We start from the raw sequence: 13132 nt of genomic DNA on the forward strand, positions 1-13132 counted from the left end.
TATATTAATATTATTGAATAGTGTATTAGTCCACCATTTCATTCTTACTTTAGAATCCATGGCGCGCTAGAGGAATGGAGTTATGCTTCGAGGCATTGGAGGAAACTTTGACGACTGAAGAAGACCAATGCCTCTTTGACATGGGAACTGGAACATGCAAGTTTCAGCCACCCATCTCAATCCCAGACCACTTATTCCCAAGTGTTCACTAAAGAGGGATTTGCAAGGAGTGGTACAAATTGACATTGGCATTCTGAAACCTGTATATCTTTTAGTTGAAGTGGTAGAATGACTTTCAAGATGGATTATGGAGATTTTCTTTTTTTGTATAAATTCCATGCTTGAAATGGTGAAAGAAAATGAACGAGATTGTCATGGAAAACTTCCATGAAATTGGTATATGTTTTTTTGTTGATTATTTTGTAATTTGTCTAAACTATTTGGTAGACTCTGTTAGTAGCGAGATAATCCTCCAAATTTTCCATTACTTTGGTGTACCTTTACACCTTTAAAAACTATTACTAATAATTAAATTGAAATTCTTAAAATTCAATTCCAAAACAAACCCAATATAAACTTAATTATTAAAATATTTAAAACCAAATTTGAAAATAAACCAAGAGAGATACACAACCTAATTATTAAAATGCTCAAAACCCAATTTCAAAATAAACATATTTATCAACGAGAGTTACACAACCTAATAATCCCAACAGATAATAGATACGGCTTACTATTTTCATAGATAAGGGATACGTCCTACTACTTTCATAACCATATTCAAGAAAACCATATTCACATTTTTTTCTCGATGTGCTGCTTCGAAACATTTCCAACCAAATCCCTATCCATATCTTACACGCCATTCCTATTAAGGCGATGACAGAAGACAACCCATAAGCTTGTTGTACCACGGCTCCGTAATTCTCGAGATGCCACATGAAGATAACGATGAAAGGGCTGTAACTGCGGTATCTCCGCCATTGAAGCTTACTCCACAGCTCTCATTGGCTGTCTCCTTCGAACAGAGGAAGAATGAGCGGGAACCCAAATCCTTGACCTTATCACCTGGATTTAAACCTGCCAACAAAACTGACAACCCATTAACAACGGTTCTCATATCAAACACACCAACCTGATTCTAGGTACATCCACCATTTCTCCGAAATTGCGATATTAGGTACAAGTTGTATCTAAAATTCAACCCAATTTACAGGACTAAAACAAATTAAGGTACTTACAGTTGATGCAGAATTGTGAATAATGGAATCCAAATGAAGCGGGATCATTGCTGAGAAGTGGCTTACGTCCTTCCTTGGCATAGAGAACAAGGGTGGCTTTAATCGCATCCTCCACCGTGGCATCTTTGGAGAGTAATGCACGCAGCGGACCAATGCTCCGTGCAACTGTCACATTCACCAACAACTTATTCGCGCTTAACGCCTGATCCACTCGATTATTCGTCCAAGCCGTGTGTTTCCACTGATCCCGATTGAGAAGCTCAGGTTGTGTCTTCGGCCTTCTCATTGTCACAGTCGTATTATTATTCTTCAATTTCGATGATGAAAATGAAGATGATGCCTCCCAAGTCTTTTGGGCTTCGGAGGAGCGCCCAGAGTAGGTGGAGGACCTACGGAAATCTTTTTCATGGTGGAGATTGAAATTGCGAGGTAATGGTCCTCGAGCTGTTACAGAGCTGCTCATATCGCCATGTCTTTTCACTGATGCATTTCTCGGATTCGACCTGCTTCCTGACATCTTGGCGGCCTTTTTATCCATGTGATCTTTGATTATAACTTCGGAAGACAACATCTAACTTCACCTCAACCTCCTGTATCTGTAATACCGAGCCTTCAGAAATGTTAGTGGGAGTGGGTGAAAAACAAGAACCCAAGACACGACTACATCGCCGGAGCAAAAATAATGGCAAGCCAATGCCTGTACTCAGCGTATTGGCTGCAACAGATGCCCACAGGGTGGCCTTACTTCCACCAGACAACTTGGTATTGGCACTACTCTGAGCCATGTATTAATAGGATGGAATGAGGCTATGGGTATGACAACTTGCAATCCTCCTTGTCATTCACTTGGCCTTTTCTCAAAACAGCAAAATATCTTCTTCTGCCATTGACTGTCGACCCACTTGAACGAATTGTGAATGAAGAAGGGCGTGGGGAACTAAATACATGGGTCATAAATTATAGAAGAATCGTGTAAATAAAATGTCATTAAAACTTAGAAAATAAAGAGAAATCATTTATATGGTGAAAACAAGAAGTGATCATAAAAACCCTCAAACAACCTTAAATGACAAGCCATTTAAATCACTTCATCTGATTTAATTTTAACTTCATTCATTTGTTTCCAACATATTGATCACTGGAGGCAAGAAGAGGGAAAATATGGAATCCAAAAAATCTGATTAATACAGTCATTTTAGATTGTCTTTCCCTGCTTAATAAGTCAAATTGGACACATGGAATAATATTTTCATATGTTGGATTATTGAGAATCCTTTATCTTCATGTCTACAATGTTGCATTTGCCTTCAAGGTGAAGGTAAGAGCTGGTCAAAGATAACAGGATTCCCTTCACATTTCATGAAGAAGGCACGGTGAAGGTAGGATCTTTCCTTTGTCTTTGTGGAAGTTCAAAGCTTATAATTTCATGCAAAGAAGGCTTACACATTTCACAATAGAAGGTTTGCAGATCCCGTAATAGAAGTTTTCAGTGTCCCTAGAGAAAAATAGTTTGTGGATAGAATTGAATGTGTGAAGGTGTCACAGAGAAATCATGCAAATTGTGGTTATCTCTGCAATTGTGTCGTTTCCTCCATAGAGAGAATGCTCTCTCTCAAATGTACAATTCCAACAACATTATTTTGGAGGTGGGTGGTGGGCCCCAGTATTGCAGCAATAATGTTGCAACTCCTGGGATTCCCTTCTTTAATTTTATGAACTTGGTATTTCGTAACAAACTTAGAAGAGACGGTGTTGTATGCATAAGTACTAGCTCTTGCCGCGACTGTCACTTGATCAGCTCGCGCAAGTCCGCTAGGAGATTAAGCCAACTTCTATGAGCTCTTAGAAGAAGCTTTTTAACTGTTGGATGAAAGCTAACTCAAAGGAGGCTAATCTACTTGCAGAAAGAAACTGAAAGCGGAAAGGAAATGCAAACCCTAGCAAACCCTAGTTTTACCGACTAACCCTACTGGTGCAAGAAAAATGATGAAAGCTACAGAAAAGAATGTCATTGACTCTTAGAAAGGTAAAATGCATGTGACTAAGCTACTTCTGAAGCGAAATATGAAAAGAAACATTTTTTTGTATTTTTGAGTAAGTTGGCAGAATTATTGTACATGTGTTTTAATTGTTTTTGACTGTGCAGAGGTGGATTGGTGAAAGGAAATTCTTGCAGGAGGTTGGGAAGGTTAGAAGAGGGCCTAAGGGGTCCCTAGCACTCTTCCTAAGAGTTTCACAGTGATCAGATCTCAAGAAATCGCTTTCATGAGCTTCTATAGGAAGTCTGCAGGGGTTCTACAGGATGTTCTGGAATTTCTACAAGATGTTCTGCAATTTTCTATAGGATGTTCCGAAAAGAGGATTTTGGAGGGTTTATGGAGGAAAAATGGTGGGAAAGTGGAAATAGAGGTTGGATAAGAATGTTAAGGGGTCTAGGATCTGGTGAAAGAGGATAAGGAGTGATTGGATTTGTTCAAGGATGGAGGGAGCAATGATGCACAAGAATGTAGAAACTAGGGCAAAGTAAGAAAACGTGGCAAATGAGAGGCAAGAATCTGAGTTAGAGGACGAAGTAGGTTGCATGGATGGGGTAAGGGTAGGAGACGAGGTTTCACAGGCGCTCTGCACATGATTTTTCAAAACTAACCAACAAAGATTAAGAAAACCAAAGATCTAGCTGCTTTAACCTAATCTGACCCAAAGAATAGCAAGGAAAACAAATAGCAGTTTATTTGCAATGAAATAATGTGAAATAGCTATGCAAACTAAGCAATCATGAACCTAAGCATGTAACCACAACTGGTATCAACTTCTGCAAATGAGAATCTAACACTAATAATTGCATGATGAAGCAAAGACAATGCTTTTGGTGGCAGCAAGGACACCTTAGTCCCAGCTCATGGTCCCACTGAGGGGGAGGTGAGATCAGAGGTGCTTGATAGCCTTTTTCTGAAGATCTTTTCTGTTATTAACCTATCAAATCAATCTGAACATGAAAATCCTTTTTAATCATCAAAAGCAACCTAAATAACAAAACAAAGATTTAAATCTAGATAGCAGATTTTATTCTAAGAATGCAGCAAAAACACATAAAAGTAGACAAAGGAGGTACTGGGCACTTGGGTTGGGTCCAACCCCAAGAGCTACAGCCTCCTAAGAGAGATTAGAGCTCATTCAAATCTGGATTCATCTTTATTGATCAAAATAAATGTTACATTCGAAAAACTTTCCACAAGGAAAAGCTTGAAAGTGTGCTGAAATGCAGAGCTAATCTACTGCCTAAAAAATGACTAAAAGAATGACTAAAATCGAACTACAAACTAGCTAACTTCTGCCTACAAAGTGACTAACTAAAATGAGGCCCTAAGCCTTCTTATTTATACAAATTGAGGACCCCAACAACCCTCCTAAACTTTAGGAACTCGACTGCCAAAACTTGTAGTTAACAACACCTTTACTAGCCCTTGCTCAGCTACCTTTGTGATAATCGATTTGGTGGCCCTTGAACTCCAAGCTGATGGTGGATAATTCGAGGTAAGGGTCCATAAATGAAGGGGACACCTTCCTGCAAATCCTCTCCCTTGTTCTTCCACGAATTTGGCTACCAAGTGCTCATTAAAACCTGTGATTTTGTCTCAAAATTGACCAAAAAACTGCACAAAGCACCTATTAGACTTGTTAGCATAATGACTAACCCAATTCACTATATTAGCATAAATATAATAAAAAACATGCAATAAACTAATGAGAATGGTGGATTAAGTCGAATTAGGATGCTGAATGAGCCCATATAATTATCCATTTTTGGGGCTCATCATCACCCCCCTACTGAAAGTATTGCTCATCCTCTGAGCAACTAATCCATCTCTCCATCTTTGATGGCCCTGGTGGCCTCCCTGTCATGCCAAGATTCTGAAGTGATATCCTCTTTTCGGTCATGAAACCATGCTTTTCTCTCTACTTCTTCCCACTTCCTGTGTTCCTTTTCTTGTAGCAGTTTTGTTAGCGCCTCAACCTTAGCCTGCAGCTTGTCCTCCCTTTTCTATGCATCAGATGTTTCCTTGTCCTTCCTTCTTCCTGTGATTGTTTGGCCGCCTATTCCTCCAATTGCTTGGTCTCTCTTAGCTTAGCCAGTGTTTCCTGTAGAATAGTCTCAGCATCCTGTAGAGAGGTCTTTGTGTCCAACATTTTAATCCTTTCTCTCCAGGTGGATTTTTTGGGCTTCCCCGTTCATAGGTGATGGATACCTTTGAAGGAGACTTTTTCTTTTGTTTAGCTGGGGTGTCTACAATCGTAATTGGCTCTTTTGACTGTGGCTGGGGTCTGCCAGTTTTTATCCGCATACTCCTTCTTGCCTTAAAATACATGGAAGGCTCCCTCTTTCGCTTTCCTTTTTGCTTTGGAGATGTGCTTAGGGTAGCCAGCATAGCTGCTGCCTCCCTGGCTAAAATCTCAGGTGATTTCTCCTTTTTTTGCCCTGTTTCCATGCTTCCCGTAGAAAGTCTTGTGTTGACTGTTTTCTGGCTTCTTGTATAAACTGTTTTCTGGCTTCCTGTAGAAATTGTTTTCACTGTTTCGGTCTGCTTGGCTGGGGATGTCTTTCCTTTCAATTTTGGTGTGGTTGCCTTGGTTGTGTCCTCACTTGCTTGGTCTTTTTCAGTCCTCTCTGCCTTACTCTGTAATCTCTTCTCCCTGGGTGTTGGTGCCATTGTTCCTCCCACAGTTTTATGCTTTGCAACTTGGCTCTTTCCTCATTTCTCTTCTTGTTCTTCCTGTGGTGGTCTGTCCTGTGTTTCTTTACCACTGGCTTTCTCTCTTGCCTTAGTGTGTTCCCCATTCTTGTCTTCTGCAAAACGTTCCTCAGGTAGGAAGAATTCTTTCTTGGCTTTTTGGCCCAATGCCCTCTCCTCTTTGCTCCAGGGTATCCCTAATGGCAGACCAGTGACCTGACTAATGAGTTTAGGGGTAAGCTGTAGGGTCAACCCTCTAAAGTTCACTGTGGCCTGTGTCTTTGATTTAGGTTGCAGGGACATTAAGAATTCCTCCGTTATCTCATCATCATGACCCTGGATTTTGTCACAAAAGGTCATCCAATTGGCATGGGTGAAGAGGTTCACCACCTCAGGATGTTCACACAATTTACTGGAATCCGAGGGTTCCTTCCTGATAAACCCCCCTGGCATGGTGAGAGTGCTCTGTTTTAATGCTCGGAGCAGAAAGGGACTGTTGTTTTATGGTTTCCTCCTTTGAACTTCAGGAAAGGATCTCTTAGGTGTTTAGAGTTTAATCTGCACCAATTCCCTGGTTCTAATGCTTTTGTTGCCCAGAACTCGGCTGCCTGTTTATGGAGGGAGAAATTTGGTTTCCACAGACAGGGTACAACACTTCAATTTTTTTACTCCCAGCATACATACAAACGTGCATATTCAAATTTTTTTTTTTTATATATACAGGCTAGCCCTCACAGTGCTTTATCTTTTCTACAGGAAAAAAAATGTTTTAACAGGAACTGTGGAGGAGAATATTGACGCAGAACCGACTGAGAAATTCCGTGCAACACAGGCAAACTGCTATTTTCGACTCACAGGCAGACTTGTCTCTAACCCTCCAATTCAAAACAGCTCAGTTCATCATCTTTGCAGAATATATCATGCATGGAAGAGTGTCTCGAGCCTACCTCTCTCAGAACCCCAAATTCGATGAAGAAAAGTCCAGGCTTCCCTGCTTCTGAAAGCTGTGCCGTACTTCCTGTAGAACGCCGATAAGCAGGAGGGTTTAAAAAATGGCCGAGAAATCTTGGTTTGCTGCTATGGAGGTGGTATGGAGCTTGTTGCAACTGCAAGGACGATGATAAAATAGAAACAACAGTGGTGAGAGTTCGATTGGCTGTTTATGAAGATTTCCGTTGATGGAGGGTGAGCTGGCCAACTGCACGTTGGCCCCATGCAGACTGTTGGTCCCCACTGCAGTGTTTAACTGTTTGTTCTCTGCCTGTAACCACGTCCATCAATCATGCTGAGGTTTAAACAGTCACCACTACCTGTTTCTAGATTTCCTCCTGAGATGGCTGAGCACATGTGTCGTATTCACCCACCGAGCACTGTTTGAACTGGATGAGGGTGGCCAGTTAGCTGGCCACCGATTTTTTTAATTACAACCATCTCATTGCTCATGTAATTTTCAAATTACATTCATGCAATCAGATGAACGAGTTTAGTCACGTACGTGAAAGTCGAATGTGGCTGCTGTGAGGTGCTTTTTGCTGCTGCATGCATTTGTTTCTGTGGTTGCATGATGGCTTGGTTGCTAATTCATGGCTGTTTTTCTTGTGCAGGTATCCTCTGGCTGGATCTATGCTGCAGGAGTTTGTTTCCACGTTCAGACTTGCACCCTCAAGCTGCTGATGTTGAATTTTTACAAGACAGCGACTTATTTTCTCCATAGCTCCCAAACGATAGACCAGATCGATCTGAAACTTTCTGAGCATGGTTTTATCATCATTATGCACCTCCCATAACGAAATTGTGATCAATGGATGCACATATTTCGAGAAAAATGGAAAATCGCTGAAGATTATAGAGATCAATTTCTCAGAAACCGTGCATCGGAATCAGCTGAAACTGCTTTGGTAGATTACTATAACCCATATGCAACTCCCCATGAAACAGGTTTTGAAATGGATGCACGGATATGGAGAAAATGCAAAAATGGCTGAAGGTGATGGAGGCTGGTTTCTTGGAAATCGTGCACCGGAATTGGCTGAAACTGCTTGGGCATGTTGCCATCATCCCTGTACAACTCCCCGTAAAATGGTTTTGTAAATGGATGCACGGTTTTCACGTGAGGGAAAAAACAAATTCTGTTCTATGTATTTTTGCTTCAAAGCATTCTGCAAGTTTTTGCATAGAAAGAAAAAATGAGCTTGGGCTATGATGCAGGCATGGAGATGATGGAGGAGGAGTTTGAAGATTGTAGGAGGACTTCTGAACCCTTGAGGAAGCTATCATGTTCACCAAACTACCTTTTTGAAATCCATTTCTAGCTTCCTGTAGAAATCCTGTAATTTCTACAGGGACTTCCTGTAGAACACATGGTTTTTAGGAAAAAAGCACAATGAGATGGAAAAAATGATGGAGAAGGGTGAGGGATGGAAACATGGATGCTTGCAGGGCTCATGGACATATTTATAGCCTTCCGGTCCTCTTCGGAGATCGATTCTAGCTTGTTTGTAGGCTTCCTGTAGAAGACACAGAACTTCCTGTAGAAAGCACACAACTTCCTATGTCTTTGTCTTGAGCGATCCTCCTGACCTGCAATGTCCTTCTTGCAACCTGCAATTATTCAATGGAAATTAGGTTTACTTTTCTTCTTCCTTTTTCTCTTTTTTTTTTGTTGAAAACAACTAGGGTGCCTCATGGAGGTTTTCACCCTAATTGCCTGCCCTGGGCGCCTCCAAGGGAGGTTTTCACCCAGGGATCTTATTTTTTCTTTTCTTTTTTTTCCCAACCCATTGACTGCCTCATTTTCAATCAATGTGCCAATCTGAGGCACCTCCAAGGAGGTTTTCACCTTAGATTTTTATTTTTTCCTCTTATTTTCATTTTTTTTTCTTCTTTTTTCTTTTTTCTACCCTACCGTACTTGAAAAACAAAATCATTTTCAAGTATAAGAATACTTCCAATGGAGCCATGTGCACATCGAGATTAGAGACAAAATGATGTGGAGGCTTGAAATGCATGCTTTGACAACTATCCGGATTTTAGAGACCAAATGATTTGACTTTGAAGGGATCAAACATAGCCGAGGACGAGAGTATTGTTGCAGCTTAGTGATCGTCTGAAACCATATCTCAATATAGCTCTGATATCCTTGGTCCTTTTGTTGATCTGGATCATTCTCCATATCTTCTTCTATCATGACCTTCATATCTTCCTCTTTTTGTTGAGTTTTCTCTTGAATACATGGAGGATTTGATGGTAACCATGAGGGAACTCTCTCGATCTCAGATTTTGATGTCTTCTCTTCATCAAGTGCAGCCCATGGTTCTTTGATCTCCTCCTTTCAATCTTCTTTTGTTGGATGTGGTCCTTCAATGCTTTCAATATAATCTCTTTTTTGCAATACTCTTCCTGAGCTATGGTGAATATCATTGAGCTCAAGAGGAGTCATTTGGACATGTTGTGCCTCAGCTTTGCAATTGGGTTGAGCTACTCCAATGGGCAGGTTTGGACATGGTGGTACAGGTAGTTGAGTGGGGGTGTATATTTGAGATGGATGTGGATGGGGTTGTGGTTGGGCAGGCATTTGGGGCTGCCTTGGCGGAGGAGGAGGCGATGGTTGCGGTTGAGCAGGTGGTGGAGGCAAAGGAGTGGGAGGAGAGTTGTACTGGGGCCTCCACCCCTGATGAGGTGCATTCCACTGAGGTTGTGGCTGAGCATAAGAGTGAAACGAATGAGCAACTGGAGAAGCATGGTATTGAGGAGGGTACAACCAAGGAGGGGGTGTGGACCAGGAAGGATGAGCAGGGGGACCCCAAGAAGGCATGGAAGTGGCTTGATAGGGGTCGTAATAGGTTTGGAATGTCCCTTGCATTCCCTGCTGGTAAGGTATGGGTCCATGTGGCCTCCTTTGGTTCTAATAATAGAGTGGTTCAGTGGCTCCTTTTGCCCTCTGATATGCAACTTTGATTCCAGGCAAGGAAGGGCACTGATTCGTAGGATGTTATTCTTCACAGATGAAATACACTTCTAGGGAGTGCATTGGACATTCGTTCCTAGGATGCTTTCTAGTGCACCTAGGACAAAAGATGACCAAAGCCCTCTTGGCTTCCTCTTGCTTCCTTTGGATTTGTAAGGTCTCCAGTTGCATGGCAAGAAACTGCTTCATATCGCTCTTGAAATCTTCCATCTGATTTGCAAATTCGTTTTTGGATAAGGTACTGCTCCCAACATTTCTGTTTGCAGCCATTTGCTCCAGAGGAATGTTTTCTTTTTCTTCTCCCCTAGAGGTTCTTCAAATATGTCTTGTTGTCCACCTAGGGGTTCTTCTTAATCACAACCATCAAAGAAGAGAGAAGGTTGGATGTGTGAAGCAGTGGGGGGTGTTGTGTAAACATTTTTCTGATTTATCTCTACTCCTACCAGGCATGAAATGAAATATTTTTGGTTGATTTTTGTTTCTTTTTTCTGCTTGTACCTGCAAAAACTAAAATAGATTGAACTGCAACTAACTATCTTGCTGAAATGAAAATGCGGAATTGAAATAAAAGCAGGAAAGGACTAATCTATTTTGCTCAAATGAAATTGCAGGAATGAAATGCTAGGCTACACTTGCAGAATTGAAATGCTAATCTACGCTTGCAGAAATGAAATTGCGGAATTGAAATTCTAAGCTATGAAAGCGAGAAATACTAATCTACTTTTGCAAAAATGAAATTGCATAATGGAAATGAAATAAACTACTTAGCAGAAGGTTGTAGTGGAAAATAGAAGAAAAGCAGCAATCACCAATACTCTGACGCTTCCCCGGCAACGGTGCCGAAAAGATGGTGGGTCCCAGTATTGCAGCAATAATACTGCAACTCCTGGGACTCCCTTCTTTAATTTTATCAACTCGGTAGTTCATAACAAACTTGGAAGTGACGGTGCTGTATGCACAAGTACTAGCTCTTGTCGCGGCTGTCACTTGATCAGCTGGCACAAGTCCGCTAGGAGCTTAAGCCAACTTCTATGAGCTCTTAGAAGAAGCTTTTTAACTGATGGATGAAAGCTAACTCAAAGGAGGCTAATCTACTTGCAGAAAGAAACTGAAAGCGGAAAGGAAATGCAAACCCTAGCAAACCCTAGTTTTACCGACTAACCCTACTGGTGCAAGAAAAATGATGAAAGCTACAGAAAGGAATGCCATTGACTCTTAGAAAGGTAAAATGCATGTGACTAAGCTACTTTTGAAGTGAAATCTGAAAAGAAACATCTTTTTGTATTTTTGAGTAAGTTGGCAGAATTATTGTGCATGTGCTTTAACTGTTTTTTACTGTGCAGAGGTGGATTGGCGAAAGGAAATGTTTACAGGAGGTTGGGAAGGTTAGAAGAGGACGTAAGGGGTCCCTAGCACCCTTCCTAAGAGTTTCACAGTGATCGGATCTCAAGAAATCGCTTTCGTGAGCTTCTACAAGAAGTTTGCAGGGGTTCTACAGGATGTTCTGGAATTTCCACAAGATGCTCTGTAATTTTCTACAGGATGTTCCGAAAAGAAGATTTTGGAGGGTTAATGGAGGAAAAATAGTGGGAAAGTGGAAATGGAGGTTGGATAAGGATGTTAACGGGTCTAGGACCTGGTGAAAGAGGCTAAGGAGCGATTGGATTTGTTCAAATATGGAGGGAGCAATGATGCACAAGAATGTAGAAACTAGGGCAAAGTGAGAAAACGTCGCAAATGAGAGGCAAGAATCTGAGTTAGAGGACGAAGCAGGTTGCATGGATGGGGTAAGGGAAGGAGAGGAGGTTTCACAGGTGCTCTGCACGTGATTTTTCAAAACTAACCAACAAAGACTAAGAAAACCAAAGATCTAGCTGCTTTAACCTAATCTGACCTAAAGAATAGCAAGGAAAACAAACATCAGTTTATTTGCAATGAAATAATGTGAAATAGCTATGAAAACTAAGCAATCATGAACCTAAGCATGTAACCACAACTGGGATCAACTTTTGCAAATGAGAATCTAACACTAATAATTGCATGATGAAGCAAAGATAGTGTTTTTGGTGGCAGCAAGGACACCTTGGCTCATGGTCCCACTGAGGGGGAGGTGAGATCAGAGGTGCTTGATAGCCTTTTTCTGAATATATTCTCTATTATTAACCTATCAAATCAATCTGAACATGAAAATCCTTTTTAATCATCAAAAGCAACCTAAATAACAAGACAAGATTTAAATCTAGATAGCAGATTTTATTCTAAGAATGCAGGAAAAACACATAAAAGTAGACAAAGGAGGTACTGGGCACTTGGGTTGGGCCCAACCCCAAGAGCTACAGCCTCCTAATAGAGATTAGAGCTGGTGCAAATCTGGATTCATCTTTATTGATCAAAAGAAATGTTACATTCCAAAAACTATCCATAAGGAAAAGCTTGAAAGTGTGCTGAAATGCAGAGCTAATCTACTGCCTAAAAAATGACTAAAAGAATGACTAAAATCGAACTACAAACTAGCTAACTTCTACCTACAAAGTGACTAACTAAAATGAGGCCCTAAGCCTTCTTATTTATACAAATTGAGGACCCCAACAACCCTCCTAAAGTTTAGGAACTCAATTGCCAAAACTTGTAGTTAACAACACCTTTACTAGCCCTTGCTCGGTTGCCCTTGTGATAATCGATTTGGTGGCCCTTGAACTCCGAGCTGATGGTGGAGAATTCGAGGTAAGGGCCCATAAATGAAGGGGACACCTTCCTACAAATCCTCTCCCTTGTTCTTCCACGAATTTGGCTGCCAAGTGCTCATTAAAACCTGTGATTTTGTCTCAAAATTGACCAAAAAACTGCACAAAGCACCCATTAGACTTGTTGGCATAATGACTAACCCAATTCACTCTATTAGCATAATTATAATAAAAAACATGCAATAAACTAATGAGAATGGTGGATTAAGTCGAATTAGGAGGCTGAATGAGCCCATATAATTATCCATTTTTGGGACTCATCAGTGGGGTAGGAATTGATAGGAAATAACATACAGTTTATAGGAAAATATAAGACCCTACAGATTATATATTGAATCCACCAAAATTTGTGTATAGTATGCCAATAAATAACAATGACAATGGTTGGAAGATTTTATGAATTTATTTTTTCAGCTAGGGAAGTGCAGGGCTAAAGCTCCTAGTACCAAC

The 13132-nt window shown here is 40.8% G+C and overlaps 1 protein-coding gene across 1 annotated transcript; it reads right to left on the reverse strand.

Annotated features, from left to right (window-relative positions):
• Nucleotides 1-661: 661 nt before the first annotated feature.
• LOC149198956 (uncharacterized) lies at nucleotides 662-2129 on the reverse strand. The gene is made up of 2 exons (XM_089399334.1): nucleotides 1242-2129; nucleotides 662-1080 (listed from the first exon to the last, which is right to left on the reverse strand). Exons 1-2 carry the CDS (start codon nucleotides 1810-1812, stop codon nucleotides 872-874), a joined length of 780 nt encoding a protein of 259 aa, XP_089255460.1. The 5' UTR covers nucleotides 1813-2129; the 3' UTR covers nucleotides 662-871.
• Between the last annotated feature and the right edge of the window lie 11003 nt (nucleotides 2130-13132).

This window comes from Pinus tabuliformis, chromosome 2_1 (assembly GCF_031772625.1).
Source record: "Pinus tabuliformis cultivar Carrire ecotype Pingquan chromosome 2_1, CPIR1, whole genome shotgun sequence".
NCBI lineage: Eukaryota > Viridiplantae > Streptophyta > Pinopsida > Pinales > Pinaceae > Pinus > Pinus tabuliformis.